This window comes from Heliangelus exortis, chromosome 17, assembly GCF_036169615.1.
Source record: "Heliangelus exortis chromosome 17, bHelExo1.hap1, whole genome shotgun sequence".
Classification (NCBI taxonomy): Eukaryota; Metazoa; Chordata; class Aves; order Apodiformes; family Trochilidae; genus Heliangelus; species Heliangelus exortis.
Window position 1 is genome coordinate 11,081,288 of NC_092438.1, and position 18,865 is coordinate 11,100,152.

Consider the following 18,865-nt stretch of genomic DNA (forward strand, 5'->3'; position numbering starts at 1 on the left):
CTCTCTTCCCCTCTCCCCAAGCCCCAGCACTCGGTCTATCCCCGCCGTGGCGCTGAGGGGCCACTCTCCACAGAACGCGGCAGCCATTTTGTGTTGGGCTGCTGGAGGAAGACTGCCTGGCACAATTCTCTCCTTCAGTTATTTTTTTATATCTGACCAGGCTAACATCATTAGCGGTGATCTGAGGGCTATCCAGATGTGACACCCAATTTAGACAGTGTTTCCATTTAGCTAATAACCAGAAGGGAGAGGAAGAAATGGACCCAAGGTAGCTACAGACCACAGGACACAGCTCGGAGAGTCATGGAGTCCCTTCACAGTCTTTAATAAAGCTCAGGTGGGTTCTTTGTTTGAGGCAAAAGACTGACTGCCCAGGGTGTTTTAAAATCAAACACATTGCCACGTGTTTAGTGGTGCGAGGAAAAATGCTGCTGCCCTCACACAGCCAGGGTAGAGAGATGATATGGGCAAACGTAACGTGGATGACTGGGGTGGAACAGGAACCAGATGTTATTTTCTCATATTTAGAAATCAGACATTAAAAAACCCCACACTATGAATGCAATACTGTCAGAGCATGGGATCTTTCCTAGAAAATATCATTCAAGCATCAATGACAACTTTCTTTGAAGTTCAGGGAAAGAAGGGGAGAGGATGGTTTTCCTTCTTAAGATGCCCCTGTTGGGAAGTTGGATGGGGACAACACTTGGATTGGTTTTGAGGAGACTGAGCAAAAGGCAGTGGATACTCCTGACCCAGGAACTTGAAGCTCACCCAACAGTAATGCTGCTGATTTCAGCCACTCCTGGCTGACATTTGAGGACATCTTTAAAGAGAAGGCAGCACCAAACAAAAGTCACTCATCAGCTTGAAAACTGGGTTGCGAGAAGAGTCAAAATGCATTTTACTTACCTGAATGCCACTGAGACATCACTTTCAAAACAGTCTTGCAGGAGAGGACTATCCCTTCTCCTGGTCATTACATCAAAGACACCAAGAGGATCAGAAATATTTGCCCCCTTACTCAACCTGCAAGCAGCACTGGTGCAGCACTGCATGCACGGTGTTTCCCATCAGGATCCATCTGTTAAGGAAAGACTGCAGCACAGCCACAGCAGCATGGATAGCAGAGGTAGTGGGCTTGCCAGACATCATTTAATGCTATCAAAGTGTTAAAAATTATATGAAAAACACTGGCGCCACAGATGTCTTCAAAATACCAGAGTCTCCTTGGCTGCTGCCTGCTAAAATAACCTCACAGCATTGCAGGGCACAAGAACACGGAGGAACAGGCTGTACTTTATGCTGTTCAATTCCACAACAAAAGGAGGGAAGAGAATACTCCCTCCCACAATTGCATCTTTCCCAGCAGACACCAACCTTGTTTCCAGCTGGAGCTGTGAGTGCCCTGGCTGCTAATACCTCCTTAATGCTCTCAATTATTACTTGTGTGCTCTCCTTGCACGCGTCTTGCAGTGAACAGACTCTGCTTATTGACTTGTAAGAGTGGAGAGGGGATTAAGCAAAACAGCTCTTTGCCCAAAGAGGCTGAGGGCAGGAGGGTTGGGTGAGCTTATGGGCCCACCCCACCTTTCTGGCTGAACACAGGGTAAGGACTTTGCATGGCTCCTTTGCTAAGTTTAGGCTGGCATGGAGAAACACGGATGGGGAGCTGTGCCTGGCAGAGCTACACCCCCAGGAGCTCACTTCTTTGGCATTTAAGGATCCTCCTGAAGCCCAGAAGACACAACCATCATCTCTGCTGTACAAAGATGGTTTTGGTGTGGAAGTGAACCCAACTCAGCCCTGTTGGTGTGGCATGAAAGGCTGTGGTAGGAGTGGGATGGAGGAACTCAAAAGAGCCAGAGACACGGAGGGGAAGAGTTGGGCACTGACACATTGTGTGAGAGGGTCCCCAGATGGACCCTGCTGACTTGCTTCCCTTCCCAGCTCCCGTGCTCCTCAGGGTGACAAATAAGCTGCTGCTGCTCACTAGCCAAGAGCTGTGGCATCCACCCCTTCCCCTAGAGATGACCACGCTTCTGAAAGAGACAAAACCATTTCAGGAGATTTGTTTAAAGCATTTTGGCATCCTCTGGGCTTAAATGCCTCTGGAAAAAGAGGACACTATAATTGCATTATTAATAGCAACTCCATCTAACCTCTGGCTTTCAAAGAGCCACCACTTGAAAATTTTCTTAGTCATTGAAATGGTGGCCCTGGGATGTCACAGTTAGGATTGAGACTGAGGGCTTTCTTCTCCTGTAGAGGAACCCAGCAGCAAGCACAAAGAACCAAAGCTTTGACTTGAGCACTGCCTACCGAGCAACAGCTCTTCTGCTCATCCTTGCTTTCCCAGTTCCAGACTTCTGCAGAGCCTGGGCATTTCTCTCAAGGTAAATACACATTGTCATAATAACCTTCTTTACTTGCATAGCTGAAGACAAATGAATGATTCATACAAAGCTTTTGCTTAACAATGGAAGAACGCTGCAACTAACCTTGCCCCTTCCTGCCCTCCTGCTAAGCTCCATTGAAGGCAATTTCTATAAACAATCCACTTTACCCTTTTGTATGGTTGCTTAAAAAAAAACAAACAACAACCCTAAAAATTGACAAAGACAAGCCATCCAACCTATTTGGCAAGCAACCTTTACTGTGACCCCCCCAAGCTAGGCTTGGTATTTTTTCAGCACATACATCACTCGGATAAATATTTGTGTCCATGCACACGGGGATAAACAGTTTCAGAAAACACAGGCATTCTAAAAACAGATTACAAGTTTGGCTTAAAGAGATTAAAAAACAGAAGCTAGATCCTTTTGACTTTTTACTATTTGAGGGCTTAAGACTATTTTTCAGCCTTCAGCTCCAGTTTTCCCAAGCAAAAAAAAAATAAATTAATCAGCTTGTTTATCCTTACCATGCTCTCCTACCAGTTGCTGCAGCTTCCCGTAAGAGTCTGTGCTCAAATTTACAGGGCTATTAACCACAGCCACGGGTGAATTACCATTCTTCTTTCCTTTAGGAACTGGAACAGAAGTGGCTTTGCTAGTTGAAGAAGGCAGGATGGTAGGATAGTTCATGCTGCCATGGTTGGAGAGTCCAGCAGTCAGTTTAATACTTGCAGGGGCATTGGAAGACTTACAATTCATCTGTGGTCCTTCAACATGACAGTCTGCATGGTAAATGCTGTGCACAGACTCCGAATCTGGAGGAGGAGCAGGACCCTGCAACTTGGGTGAGGGAGGAGGAAGCATCAATTGGCCTCCAGGTTTCATCACCTTGAGTTCCAGGTCACAGATCTCAGGGTTGGAGCACGGGCCCCGCGGGCTCCCGTTGCTGATGTGGTAGTGGTGGTGGTGGTGGTGATGGTGATGGTGGATGAGGTGGTGTATGGAGGTGATGCGCTTTTTGCCCCGCTGGCTCTGCCCGTTGGTGCTGCTGTTTGGGTTGACTTTTTTCCGGCGTTTACTCTGCCAGTTGTTGTACAGCCGGATCGTTCTCCTCTTCACCTTCCTGAAGATGTGGCAGATGTATTTGAGCAGCTCCTCATAGCAGCTCCCTGGCTCTGAGAAACTTGCAATTGTGCTGTCGTTGGAGAGGTAACGGGCCCGCTGCTCCTGCATCAGCTGGTTCTCCCGCTGCTTTGTTTCAGAAAACTGTGTTGCTATCACAACCAGGCACAAGTTAATCATGAAGAAGGAACCAACCTGGAGAAAACACAGGGAAAGGAATTAGCAGAGAACTTGACAAAGCAAGGCATGCTCTTCACCACCACACGCTGTCTGAACTTGCAGCATGGTTTGTAGAAATCCCAAGATTTCCAAACATGCTAAATCTCATCAATGCTCATCGAATGTGATGTCAACGTGTGCCTGAGAACTGCTAAATTTGGTCCTAAGTCATGTTAAATTATTTAAAATTATTTTGGTAGTGACAAAGCAAGCTGTAAACAACAGCCTTCACCACTTTCCTCCCCTCAACAGTGATGACATTTGCTGCTAACACAAGGTCTATGAAACACAATGCTATCAGTCACCATCACACAAGAGATCCCTAGGGAACACCCCGCCAACCTGCAAGGAAAGATGGTCTGAAGTCCATTTTGTGATGTACTGAAACTGCCTCTTCTCTTCCTCAGTCACTTCACACCCTGGTGGAGTGCATCCTCGTTTTGAGGAGGACAGTCAGGGTCCATGCATCTCCAGGAGATTCAGTGCTCCAAGGAAAGCTTGATTTATTGTTTGGTTGAGTTGATACCAGGGTTTGAAAATGAAGCCCAAAGGGTAAGAATGTGAAGTGACATAAGGCTACATCCTTCCCTCAGCTGCTGGGTCCACAAACTGTTTTTTCACCACTTGGGTTTATAAATCAGCCAAAGGAAAATATCAAATATTCCCGCTGGAGAGCAAGCACCCTAAGGTGTGTAAGGGACTGATGTCATCAAAGTGCCACTGTCACCATGGCCAAACCTCTGTGCTGTGGTCAGTAGGAGACATATGGATTTAATCTGGACCATTGTCTGGGGAATCCTCAAGAGAAGCCACTGGGAAATGGTTTGCAGTGCTGTTCTCTGTCTGTACTATCCACCTGGATGCTGTTTGAGAAGCAGCAAGGGTGCCATTCCCAGCTCCAAGTGACTTGAAGATCAGTCACCTTCTGGCTTTTCTGCAAGGACCCATATGTAGAGGACTCAAACGAGTGGAGCATAACTCTCTAAGTGTGGCCCGTTGCTTGAAGGCTCAAAAATCACTGCTTTCAGAATGCTGGGAAAAACTCTCACACTGCTCTGATCCATGCCTTTCCCACTGGTGCTGGGAGCAGTGGTGGTTTGACTTCCCACAGCCTTCAAAACCACATTGATGAGGATGAAGCTATATATAAAGAATATCCAGCCACAAAAGCACTTTGAAGTGCCTTTTCCCCATGTTCTGCCTGATATCTACACAAGACTTTTTCCTCTGCTCTCCTCCTGACATAAATGCTTCATTTTTCCACAGATGTAGACCCCTGGAGAAGTTTGTGCTCACTGTAAAGGAAGAACCTTGCTAACATGGAATGGCAGCTTCTGAAGGCAACCTCCAGTGAGTAATACTTTGTTTTTAGGAATGACAGCTCTGTAAGACCTCAGAAGGGTGCACTATTATTACTGTTATTTAAAGGGCTCAGATAAGGATCAATATTTTAAAGGCTCTTCATTGAAACAAGGTGTCCTCTGGCACACTCAGGAGGCTAAAATCAACACCTTCTCTGCTTTTTGTTCTGATTAATGGTTGCTTGGCCAAGGCACAATAGTTAGGACACATCAAGGTGACAAGACCAAAACTGGGAGATTAAGAGGGAGGAATGACCATATGGCTTGACAAGCTGTGACCATGCATCACATGTGACACAAAAAGGAGAGTGGTAGCCAATGATCTCTCCCCACAGCACTAATCACGACCTGCATGGTTACACTTTATGGTGGGAGAAGGGTCTCCCACCCTGAAGTCTATCTGGCTCTTCCCTGTGAAATGCACAGGGAACAACTTTACCCCACCAGGACAAGGAGTGGGAGCATCCCACGGTTCATACTTACTATTATAAGCAATATAAAATATATAAAATTGTAAAAAGAATGTGCATCCATCACATAATACATGATGTCAACCCATCCTTCCAGGGTTATAACCTACAGGAAAGACAGAGAAAGAAAGTGTAAGAACAAAAGTCAACCAAAAATTAGTAAACACGAATCATCTTATAGTGCCTGGTACTCATCACTTCACAGCATCTCTCAGGTGACACTTTTTTTCCCCAAGGTGGCTTCAGGTAGCAGCAATGTGTGACCAAAGAACTGGGCTGAGCTTTCTACAAGAATCTGGTACAATTAAAGGGATTTAAAAATTACATGAAAACATATGAAACACTAGTTCTAAGCCAGTGCAAAGAACTTCCAAGGAGGGATTATATATAAAGCAAAAGCCCCTCTCTCTGTGCAGAGATCTGGGGCACATCTCAGGCTCCTGGTTTCATAATGCTACCTGTAAAATTCCTAAGCTGTTTAAGTCAATTTTATTTCTGTAAAACCATTTTCTTTGTGATTCTTACTGGCTCACTGTTACAACTGCATCACCAATGTCATAGTAGGAAGGCATCTGAATGGAAGAGAGTTACTTTAATTAAATGTAGAATTGATTTCATACTCATTTTCTCAGTCTTCCCTCAACTAAAAAAGAAGCCGAGGATTTAATTAACACCACACAGGCTGTGTGCAGAGCAAAGTGAATTCTGCCATGTAATTTACACTTTTTATTTAGATAAAACATACCAAATGTCTAGAGCTATCTTGCTACTAGACCTGGAGCTGAAATCCCAGCACAATTTCCATCAAAATCAAAGCTCCTGTCTGGATTTACTGGCACTGACATTCCTAATTCACTACGCCTACTGTGAGCCTTGGTGGTCCCAGCATAACCCCAGAATTGCCACCTGCCTCCAATTTCAGGAGCATCATTCCTGATTTAAACCTTGTTTGCAGTGAAGGAACCATGAACAAGCTTGCTGAGAACAAGAAAAGGATCAAACCTCATCTGTCTAAAGTACTTTCTGTATGGCATGGGCAGAAAAGTTGTTCCATACAGAACTTGCTGTTGAGGCACTGAATAAAGCAACGTTCTCATCACACCTGGAGCATCAGGGTAAAACATCAGCAGGGAAGTCAGACATGAAACCTTGCCTTTTTTCTCCTATTTTGTTTTTATTCAAGGAGCTGGAAAAGGCTCCTGGATATGGATGTGCTGCACAACCAACCATCAATACTCACACTTTCCTTCAGACTGTCAGAGCACCTTGCCATCAGCTCATGGGTGCTGGAAGAGAAACACTACCTACTCTTCATTCCTCCCACCCTCAAGTCAAACGTGGTGATGTCTTACCAGCAAGTTTTCAAACCCACTTCCCTTGTTGAAGCACGTGTAACTTAACACCCACCATGCAGCTGAGTGAGAGAATACAGCTAAACCCAACAAACATGATCTGCCAAGGAGCAGGTAAAAATTGCCTCTGCAGCTGTTTTACTTTGTCAGCATCATTAAAGACTTGGAGCAATCACATCTGATGGCATGCTGGCTGCATTCACACCAACTGCACCCATCTCTCCTGTTCCTCATTCCATGCATTAGATATTCTTTCATATCACATCCTCACTGCTGGTTTATGATATAACAGACAGCACCACTCTGCTTCCAGCAGCATGGATTTCACAAAAGCAAAAGGAAGGCTTTTTGGTCAGCAAGAGCCCCAGTGATCAAAACCTGTAACAGAAAGTTTTCAGCAACAACAGACACATTTTTTATGTGTGGGTGCAAGTGCTGTTATTCACCCTGGAATCTGAGGAGGAGTTAAGCTGTCTGGGCAGACACAGGCAGTGATCAGTCTGTTCAGCAGCGTGAAACGGACAAGCAATCAAATTCAAACTGCCCTTTTCTGCCTTTCCTTTAACATGGTTGAAACATTTAAAGAGAGCAAAGTTCTCTTCAGCCACATTTCCTGTCTGCGTGGGCTGTGCGTGGCAGCTGATCATCTCTCAGTGCCTCTGTAGGTCCGGGGGGAAACTGGAGGGATCAAGCTGGGAGGTGACACAAAGCTAAACCAAATCCCTGCCAACTAAGAAATAGTCTCCTTTGTGCTGTTCCAAGTTCTCACTCCTCCTTTCCCTCTATTTGGATGGGCATTTCAGAGTTAGGCTACCACAGCAGGTGCTCCATCCATTTACACTTGGAGATGAAAAATGAGCCTAGAGATTCCCAACACTGGATACACCTCTTCACCAAATTTGCCTTTGGATGGCAATCTCCAAATTGAAGGTATTAAAATGACTGAACAGAGAGCCCTCTCAGCAAAAAGAGATACCTGAGGGCTGCTGTTGGGCTTCTGCAGGCACTGCCAGCTCCCCACCTGGGAAACAGCTGCTGAGACAAGAGCAGGGGCCAACCAACAGTTAGAGAGAGATTTTTCTTGCACACTAGACAGCATTTTCAGCAAGAAATAAATCAACACACCACATTTCTCCTCTGGAGGGCCGAAAACCTTCATCCGGCTCTCAGAATATTTAAGATGTAATTAGAATTTGCATTATTTACTACTCACTTGTAAACCAAAGGGATACAGGAGGGATAAACAGACTGCTGGGCTTTTCTTCTCCTGTTTGACATCTTTGTGGATTCATTCTTGGACCCATGGCCCAGTACAAATGCAGCAGTACCTAGGGGAAGGATTCCTGAGCTGCCAAGGATTAGAGAGCACTAGCAATCCTGTAAGGGAGCGTGCTCACAGACATCTGCTTTCCTTTTTTAATCAAATAGCTCCAGAGAAATGCAGGACAACACACACACAGAGCCACCTGTCTGAACTGAAACAGTGTCTGTGGTTTTCACAGCCTGATCCTTGCCAGGCTGCCCACTTCTTTCCCGCTGTCCTTTTGAGTGTTCTGAATGACTTTACAACTACATTTTTACCTCCTCCAAGATCTCATTGCACATCCCCAGCAAGGCCTTGGTGTAAAGAGGAACCAGACCACTTGAATTTACCAGCAGCTGGTCTACACACTGTGAACAAAACTCTCACCATTTTTGGAACCAAATCAAAGGCATCTCCACTGTTGCAAAGTTCACAGCTTGATCCTACACCCTTAGCCTCAGACCAGATGACCTTGGAGGATTCCCTCCAACTCTTGCTATTCTCCCAAGAACACGGGTACATTTTTTTTTTTTTAGTAGTTGTATTACCTCCTGTTCCTTCCTTGGGGCACCCTGAATGCAATACTGCCTACTCTGCTAAGCAGAAATGCCTTTCTCCTCTCTTCAATCTGATTAATTAATTTGACTTCAGCTCCAGTATTTGGCCCTCCAAGCCCTTTCTAGATGTCTTCCAAGGACCTGGAGCACCTTTCTTGTGCTTTCCAATCTCAGCAGTCCATTCTCAGTAATTAAATCCTGTTCAAGCCATGGTTGTCCACAGACAGACATATTAAACAGTGTCTCCAAATATAACAGTTCAAAGCTCCCAATAAATGCAACATACAATTATTTAGCAACAGAGATAAGACTGCAAGAAGCATGTTTCCTAATTCTGCTCTGATGAGAAAGATGTGCAAGCTCTGTGGCACACTTAAATTGGCAGCTGCAGGGAAATAGCTGAAAGATTCAATTAAGATGATTGGCAAGGTTGTCCTGGAGGGTGCTGCCAACTGTAATCACATGCTGCAGCCCCAGACAGAAAGGAGATGATGGCCCTTAACATGGGGAAAGGATTTTCACCTTCAAAGGACTGAGACCCTGGGCAGAGCACAGAGCTGTCCTCTCACCCATCAGAGATCTGTAATGATGCTCAGTCTGCTTCTCCTTGCCTGCTCACTCTGTCCTTGCCTCTTACACAGCATGGGCAGAGATGGGATAAATCATTTGTCTTCCTCTAATACCTATGTGGCTGAGTATTAAAGCCCTGAATCTTGTGTCTGATCTTCCCTCCCACCACTGCAAGGATTTACTGGAAAGCTCACTGAAGTGAACACAAAGACTTCATGGATCTTTGGCTTGGACACCATTCATGCACTCCCTGATAACCACACACTAATATGAGCAGGATGAGAGTGGACAACCAGATGATTTTGTGTGTGTGTGTGTGTGTGTGTGTGTGCAAGTCTTCTGTTTGGTGATTCTGATCCTCCTGGGTTTGCTCATGCCACAATAATTTCATCAGCTGTAATAAAGATGCTCATCTGATTTATGGTAGCATAACTGGGGACAGAATCAGGTCTTCTAGTCAAGCTAATCAGAACCAGTCTAAAACTTCAGAGTGAAAACTCATGACAGATGTAGATTAAAGATGCTGGCAATTAACTCGGATCACCTCACTGTTCCCAGGGAGACAGGAGGTTCACTTTGTTTTTTCTGGAGTCACTTCAAAGGTCTCTGCTGAAGAATTTATTTTATTATGTCATGAAGTTTCATCATGAAAATCCTTATCCTTGGGCTCAGCCAAAATTTCTGCAAGTTCTTAGCTAAAAATTATTCAAGAGCAGGTTATTTTTTGCTTTAGCATCAGTTAAGAAAAAAAAAAACCCACATAACATACAAACTCCAACCCATACTACTTTATTAATTAAAGTCAAACAGTGATTTACTTTCTGTGTATTAAAAAGCACTAATGGCTTGTGCCAGATGGACTGCTGCAGAGAGAAATCAACTCTGAGATGTTACTAATCAATGGAGGAAAGTTTGGAAAATTACTGTGTGAAGTGAAGCTGAAAAGATCTTAAGAACTGAATGCACAGCACAGGAAGCCCTGAGGCCTCATCTTCCTCGTGGTGAGATTTCACTTCTGTTGTACTTGAACAGACTTCATTTGTAGAGACAGACTCCCTAAGCATGGGAAACAAAAATCAGCATCTCACACTTTGATCAAAACCCCCTAAAAAGCACAGCTCTGGCAAATAGACATTTCCTGGGTGATTGATTTCAGAATTGCAGGTGCTGGTTCCAACTCAGTGTCTGACCAAAGCAGGAGATGTTACCAAGAAACTCAACTCTTTCCAGACCATTTGAACTGTTCATCTTAATTGGCTTCTATAATTTGCATTCAGTCTCTTTCTTTGCCCTAAATTGGGTCCTTTGGGAACAAAAATGGGCATTATCTGCATCAGAATCAACTATGCTGAACCAAAGAGCAACTCTGAGGACTGTCATGATTATTTGGTTTTGTTTACTTTTTATCTCATCATTTCTCTGGCCCTGCTGCAGGGTTTGCTTTTTTTTTTTCCTTACTTTTTCTTTTTTTTTTTCATTTCTTAGTTTTATAAGCCTCATCAAGACAAGATCCAAGAACTATTAATGACTATGGTGGTCTCAGTAAGTTATATAAAGCCTTCAAAATTTATTTCTGAAAGCCTCTTATCTATGTTGTCTGCTCTCTTGGGCATATTGATTTGGCTAGCAAACACTGACCAGTGAATAATGGAATATTCCTTTTTCTTTTGTATGCAGAGTGCTTGGCAGCCAACCAAATCCCTATTTTTGAAGTCAACTTCACAATTTTAATTATTTCCTTGTGACACATGTTGTTAAGTAGCCATGTAGACAGAAAAAAAACAGGTTTTCTTCTTATATTCTGAATAATGTCCTTTGGACATTTCACTTTGAGGGCCCATTTATTTTCCAGAGCAGCTTTAGCCTTGCAAAAGGAGAGTCTTGCAAAGCATGCATCTGCTCTGAAAAGTGGCCCTGTGAAACAGAAAATAAACCTGTGTAACCTTACATTTGGTTTTGATTTGAAACCTCTCAAATTTGTTCCACAGAAATGTGGAGCATTACCCTGGGCAGCATTACCATTGGATCTTGAAACACAGAGTGCAGCCAGTGCACAATAAAGTTGGACATATCACTGGTGCAGTTACTGGTGGCCCAGTACTCTATGAAATTGAATCTACAAGCCTAAAAATGGCATAAAAGCTGAGCAGCTTCTGCTACAAGAGGAAGGTTAGTTGCCATTTCACAGTAAATAATGCAAGATCCTCATCCGATAGCAAGAACATTACTGATGCAGATGACTGTTGTGTAGAACAAATCACCTCTCAGTCCATATTCATGAGGTTTGATTTACTGTGATAATTATCCTCTGTCTTCATTGTTTGTGTAAAAGTATCTTATGCAGAGGAAATATATTTAACTGTTTAGCTTCAGCAATAATGAGTCCATTACCATGCAGGGAGCCATAAATCAGAGACTCAAAGCAGAGAAAGATGAAGAGCTTGCAATGGGAAGGGAACCAAAGCCAGCCTGAGGACCTTGCTTACAGATGAGTGTACCCTACAGCAATTATCTGAACACCAGTGCTTCTCCAGACACCACTGTCTGGAACACAGCAGCAGTCTGGGGTCCTGGCTCAAATGCAAAAAGCAAGGATTTTTGTTAATTGGATGATTACACCTCGTTTCAAATCTTATTAGAGACTGTGAGGGAGAAAGGGTGCACAGCCAATCAAACCAAAGGAAGATTTCCCTGTAAGAAATGTTGATGCACCTCAAGACCAGTGACTTTTTCATAACCCAAGTGGACTATAGATTAGGCCAGGGCCTCCTGCATGCACCACTTTTTCTGCTCTGAATGCTACCTCTGATTGAGGCAGGATGAAAACCTTCCAAAGCTAAAGAGTTTAACAGCAGGGAGGTCCAAACCTGGAGTTTACAGGAGGTGGGCCCAAACCTGGAGTCAGGATGGCCTCTCCAACTTGTGCAATATAGAATGATTCCTTCTAGCCTTCTAAAGCAAGGAGTTTTATCAAAGGAGGTTTTATCAAACCCTCTTGGAAACACACTCTGAGATGCTGCAAAGGGGTATTTTTAGATTTGGTGTTCAGCACGAAAGCTCTTCAAGTGAAGAAAGTTATACTTATTTGGCTGACCAAATTTAAAAAAGCATCACCAACAAAACTCAAACTCCATCATTTGAAGCAAAATATTCTTGGTGATCCAAAACAAATTCATATCTAGTGACAAAGTCTTATTTTGAAGTAGTGGAAATGAAAAGCTTAAAACTCTTTCTCTCCCCAGCCAAAACTTCTTGCCAAATTCAGCACAGATAAGTATTGTTGACACATCTCCATTCTAAAGAACAAACCAGTTGACAAATTGTCCTTTTGGCCAAAAAAATTATCTACTCAATGAACTCTGAAAACATGGGCACTCAGTGTGACAGCTGCTTCTGAACAACATGGACCACAAAACTACAAGCTACACAAAAATACAATTGCAGTTGGATGCCTCAAGCTCTTTCACTTCCTTCTGCTTCACTGTGCCTCTTGGCTGTTCCCCAAAATATTTAGGACTGCTGAAAGAACAGAGGTTGCAGCAGACAGCCAAGTATGGGTATCAATTGCATCTTGGGTACAATACTCTTGAGACACTGGTGTTACCATTCCGGAGCTTCCATTTTGTAAGGACCTTTGGTCAAGGTATCCAGTAACAACACAAAGGAAACAGGCCCCCCAAAAAGGTCCCAATTAACATCTGTGTGACAGCCCAAGTAAGTAGGAACCAAAAGAAAGGACACTACCAATTCTGTCCTGCCAGTAGGTTACAATGTGGAGGTTTGTGCTTACTGTAACAAAAAGCAATGCTAAAGCTTCAGGTCTTGGGTCTTCAAATGAGATTTTTTCCTGATTTGGTGACAGTGAAGACAAGGAGGGACTCCAAGCTCACTCCTGTGTTTGACCATAGCAGAAGTGCAAGTCTTTGATTTGAATGAAAGATATGGTCCCCATCAAGGATTTAGCTGAGAGATTTCCTGGCAAGGAAGAAATCCTCAGGGCAGGATTCCAATCAGGATGTACAGAGGCTAAAAATCATATGAAAAGAGCTGTGGAACAGATCAGGGCACTAAAGAATGGTGAAATGAGACAAATGGACCTTTCTCTTCCCAAACTTGAAGTCTCCTCCCAGGGTTTGTACCTTCTCAGCTGGCCCATCCCTACAGCTTGCAGGGCTGCAGAGCAGAAGCAGAGTCAGCAACACAAAAGAAGCTTCTCATCAGCACATAGTGCAGGGTCAAAATGAATAAATCCTTGATTGGATTGAGATAGCTTACACAAGCTCCCAGGGGCTTCTGTGACAAGCTAGAGCACAGAAAAGGGAACTTCACGTGGAAACAAAAGGGCTCTTTTGGCAGGTGGCCTGCAGCATATGGCTGTCACTGCCAGCTGTCCTACCTGCTCAGCCAGCCTGCCACCATCTTAGGAGTAAAGTATCAGCAGAAGGACAGAGGAAGGAAGAAGGTGGCAGCAATTCCCCCACTTTCACACTCCAAACTTATTCTCACTTCTGAGCTGGTCACTCACACCTCCGTGGCTGTGGCATGGTGAGATCAGGTGCAAAGAGAAGTTCTCCACCTAAGCACACTATCAAGGTAACACCTTGAATTCTTGCTGCTGCTCACAGTTCCTTCAGTGCTGCTTTATTTCCAGACATCTTTCCTCAGAAGGTGATTCAGCTTTTCTTCTCTTGGGCATTCTTATCATGTCAAATGCCTGCTGGGCTGTCTCCAGCTCTCATGAACACAACCAGTTTGTTTTTTGTTTTTTTTTTTTTTTCTCCTGACAGCAGCAAGGGGGCTGCTGAATGCAAAACAGTCTCTTCTGAGAATTCCCTTGCTAGGGCCTCCTAATGATGGGCCTGAGACGTGCTACTTGTATGACTTGATTAACTTGTTAACCAAGACATCTTCCTAAGCAAAATCTCTCAGAAGCAATATGCACTCAGAATAAGGTAAGCCAGAAACAGAATAATGAGTCTGAGAGCTGCATCCAAGGACTAATTTGAAGTGAGTCCTTCATTAAGGAAGCTCCTTAGAAAATGCAGCTACTTCCGAAATAAACACGTGAAGAAGAACAGCCAGGCAGATCTCCTCTCTTGGATGGACATTTTCCAAAGTGTCCATGTAATGTTTTCCTGTACATTTGCTCTCAAAGTTCAGTCCTTCCAACTCAACCCTGGAAGGAGGCACAGAGGAACAGCTTGTTCCCTAGCTCTCAGCTTGGTTCTGACTAGCTGAATCTTCTTGCTCCTTCAGCCTCACCTCAGTAAATTCACCAAAACCAGGAGGCAATGGCCTCCTGTTGCAAAGTGCTATTATAGGTCTTACTTTTCTGGAAGTCAGACATGAAATTATCCATGTACTTGTTCTGTGGTTTGCAAAGTAGCCTAAATCATCTCTTCCCAAGCTGTGTCTCTTACCAGCCATCCAACCCTCCTTGGTTTTACCAGGGTTTCTGCATTTAGATCCAGCCACACCAAGACTAACAGTTAGGAAGGTGGGAGCATTTTGGTTGCACCACTGAGACTGTCAGTAATTCAGATTAAATTGGACTTTGGTTAGGTGGATAATTCATCATTTGCAGCATGACAACAATACCTGTAATTACTGCTTTTATTCTTGCGGCAGAAATTCGTGTGCAATAAAGAGATCTTAATACCATGCCAAACCTCACAGTTAATTTAGGTTCCAGCTCCTTTCATTTATTCTGTAATAAGCTAATTAGTTCCTATAATTTACCATTGAATGTGCCTTTGTAACAAATATATACATGAATTAGCCTATTACACAACAAATGAGGGGAAGCAGAACATGGATCATTTGCAGGATTACATAAGGAGTTATTATCCCTTCAAACACCCATGGATGCAGCCATTGCCTCTATTGCTTTAAGATTTTATTATCTGCACTAGGTTAGTCCTGACTTCCTCTTCTGCTTGAAAGGTCAAAAGCAATTCACCCTGCTGCCACGTGCCAGGTTACTTCCAAGTTCAGGATCACAGCCATGAAGTTAAACATCTTTCAGCTCCACTGCTTAAATCCAAACTGTGGCAGCTGAAAGGGCACAGCCATACTGCCAGCCTCCTGCCCTGGCACACCATTCACAAGGATGAGAGTTCTCCAGATTTCCCTGTCAAAGTCTGCTTTTGCTTTTGTTTGTTCACAGTCTGCACAGCATCAAACTGTGCCCTTGGAAACTCTTGGCCACGACTTGCAGTCACTGTGCTTGGAAGCTTCCTTCCCAATCTCACCTGGGGGGCTCATTTCACCAACTTCCCTTCTGACAGCTCGTAAACCGTGCTAGATTTCCAACTCATTTGGGAAAAATCATGAGGGATGCTCTACCAAGCCGAGTCCTAAAATTGCCATTATGCAAACTGGGGGCTTGCCAGACCTTGAGGTTCAGCCCATCATTGTAACTTTTGCGAAGTGCCACATATTCATTATTCCCCTGAAAGGATCAGGACAATTGGACACATCTCATCCTGAGCACAAACTGCTTGCTGCCCATTAATTCAACCCCAATTCACTGGGAAGCTCCTGATCTACAAAACCATCAGTTCTACTTAATGCATTACTTACTTTGAGGCCTTTCCTAACTGCTGACTTGGTGCTAGCCAGCTTCCACTATTAAATGGAATAAGAGCACAACTCAATAGCTTTATTTGTTAAATGTTCTCTGCTCACAGCAGTTGTTTTGATTTAGCATCCAGCCTCTTAGAGTAATGATTTACTCTTTCCACATCAAAGTTAAGCAAGCCCCTTACAACCAACAAACAGCTGCTGCTTTACCTGGAGTCATTGTTTGTGGCTTCTAAAAGTGAGTCCTTACTTCTAAAAGGCATAAGAAGAGATTTTGGCTGGAAATATTCTTTAGTATTTGGGTGGCCTAAGCAGCACTAAAACCAACCACAAACCTCCTGGCAGATGCCAAAATGATCTATTGATACAATATCCAACTTTGTCAAATGTTCTGTTGTGCCCAAAGGAACCCAAGAAACCTCTGCTGGGGCTGGGGTGCTCTCCCTGGCTTAAAAGTGCACTCTTTCAGGCTGAGGAAATGAAAATGCCAACATGACACGAAAACCTGCAGCCTGCAAAAAGGCTCAGGAAGCAAAATGGAAGCAGGAGCCCTCAAAAATCACCTGCTCATTCATTTTCAGTGCACTAACACAGGCACTCTGCAGCTCTCTGCCCTTTCCCTGGCAAGAACATTGCTGCCCCGTGGTGGGAGCCAGGCAGGACCTCCTGGGCACATCCATCAAACTCTGTCAAAGAACTATACAAGAGAAGCAAAAAGAAGAATGTGAGTGCAGCCAGAGACCCGTTCTTGCTTTGATTTCCCTCTTTCCTTCATGCAACATTCACTACCAGTCAGGAATTACCTTGGCAGCTCCTCTCTCGACATACTAATTCTAGGAAAGAACCAAAGCATTTTAAAAACCCAGCAGAGACTTGGGCAATGTCTGAACCCTTCTGGATTGAGCTTTGAGCCTCTGACAGCAGCAGCAGTGTGATTCAAGGTGTACAACTGTGACAGCATGAGAGCCAGCAAGATGCTCAGAACAATCACCCCTTTACCACTCCCAGATGAAAACAAAGTTATTAAGTTTGTATCACAATATGAAACTAGCAAGAAATTCATAAGTGAAATCTAGAGAAATGAATGAGTAATTTTTCATCATTAACAAAACTAAAAGGAGAACTTTTTCTCCTTTAGGAACAGATGTCACTGACACTTGAGGAGAAGTAAATAAAACAGGCCATCTAGCCAAAAGCATAAAGAAATTTGAATCAAAACCAGAAAGTGCAAATTAAAAATGGAAAACAGTACACAGATCATTTAGAATAGGTTAAGCCCTATGAGACCATAGCCTCTGGATTGTATAGATGAGTTATTCATGTTCCAGAGCTACAAATGCTTTGAAAATGCATTTCACCTGTAAAGGCTCCCCCAGTTTGAGCCAGAAGCACTTCAGTCTCCAGTGAAGAGCTATACAGGTGGGGATCAAGACAGACTCAAATTCCACATAATTAATGTCTCTTCACATGTATTCCAGGCAGAATGGCTATTAGGATTATTTCTTCCTCCCTCCAGCATGTCATGCTAACCCTGCAATTCTAGAATCAAGCCCAAACCATGCCATCAAGCCAATTCCTACAGTTCAGAATTATGTTAAGTCTTGGTTAAAGACTTGGAGAACACTCTCCAGTTCCTGGTCCTACAACAATAAAAATCCCAACTCTCAAAAAAATCTCTGATATTTATCCAGGTCTGCTTTGCAGTGCTGGAACTTGCCATACATTTTCCTGCCTCAAGAAGAGTTTTCCCCCTTTTCTAAAATGCACTGAAAAAATGGCTGTTCCTTTCAAATGCTTTTTTGCAACATTTGGGCAGGGTGTTGTATGAAACATTTCCTCGATGTGTCTTTATTTGCAGTTTCACAGAGGTGCAAGCAAATTCCTATCAGAATCTTTCCAAGCAGGAGATGACTACATGATCTTTAAGGTCCCTTCCAACCCAAACCATTCAGTGAAAATAAAAAAGGAACAAATCTTTAGGAGAATCCTACCTGAAAAATAGCTATCCAGGCATATCCAATGTTATCAAAATTGATAGCTCCGTTGTGGGGGTTCACCTCCCCTGCCATGCATACGTTGTAATACTGGTTCCAGTTTATGCAGGCATTCCTGCTGCTGAAGTCAGGGTTGTATAAACTTGGGGTGTAGGAGTCCATGCTCAAGGTGCACTCCACCTTGTACTCCTTCCTGTTTGGGATGTTGGAGCATTTCTGCATCCCGTTTTCACGATGGGAGGAGCAGATGAATGGATTCTCCTCTGCTTCATCTGTCCGGTAGTAGGGATGCAGGAAGGTAAGGTTGTATGTCCTGGAGGGGAAGAAAGAAAAGGGTGAGAATAAACAACACACCCCTTGTTTAAACAGCAGTGAAAGGTGCTGGTTCCTGTCCCTGGTTTGGGGGTGTTATTTCTCCTTTGCCCTTCAGCCCCATCTGAGTGAGGACAGCAAAACCATAGCTGAGATATCAGCCCCTACCTTTGCCTTCAAAGCTTTTTGCTTACAGCATCCTGTGAGGCACCAATGATCTTTAAGTGAAAGATCAGCCTGAGCTTTCCCAAACTAACAGGGCACTTAAAATGAGATAGAAAGAACAATTCTAGCAGGCCAGGTGCCTCCTAAAAATCTAGAGAACATTTTGTTCCTATCTAAGGATTTTAAGATAGATCTTTTGATGCTCAGAGCATGCTTCAGAAAAGCTGCTTTCAAAATTTTGTCCCTTAGCACCTCCCTTTGATGAGTGAGCTGAACTTTGACAAGGAGAGACCCAGCCACAGGCCACCTCAGATTCCTTCTGCACTTACATAATACAAGAAAGAGCCCCCAGGAGCAGGGACTGTATGCTTACTGTGGATTTAACTGGACTGGATAAAGTTTGTGTCCCTCTTACAGCTAAGATAAGCAAGTGCTCTAATTGCAGCCTGGCAGGGATGTGCC

The 18,865-nt window shown here is 43.8% G+C and overlaps 1 protein-coding gene across 3 annotated transcripts in view; it reads right to left on the reverse strand.

The window, feature by feature from the left end:
• Window positions 1-18,865, reverse strand: part of LOC139803808 (voltage-dependent T-type calcium channel subunit alpha-1H-like) — a 114,289-nt gene that overhangs the window by 75,876 nt on the left and 19,548 nt on the right. For all 3 annotated transcript variants that reach the window (XM_071760353.1, XM_071760354.1, XM_071760355.1), the window contains exons 5-7: window positions 17,924-18,239; window positions 5,582-5,674; window positions 2,924-3,713 (exon numbers count right to left, since the gene is read on the reverse strand). In XM_071760353.1, the coding sequence (XP_071616454.1) occupies window positions 2,924-3,713; window positions 5,582-5,674; window positions 17,924-18,239 (1,199 nt within the window). The remainder of the gene's footprint in view (window positions 1-2,923; window positions 3,714-5,581; window positions 5,675-17,923; window positions 18,240-18,865) is intronic.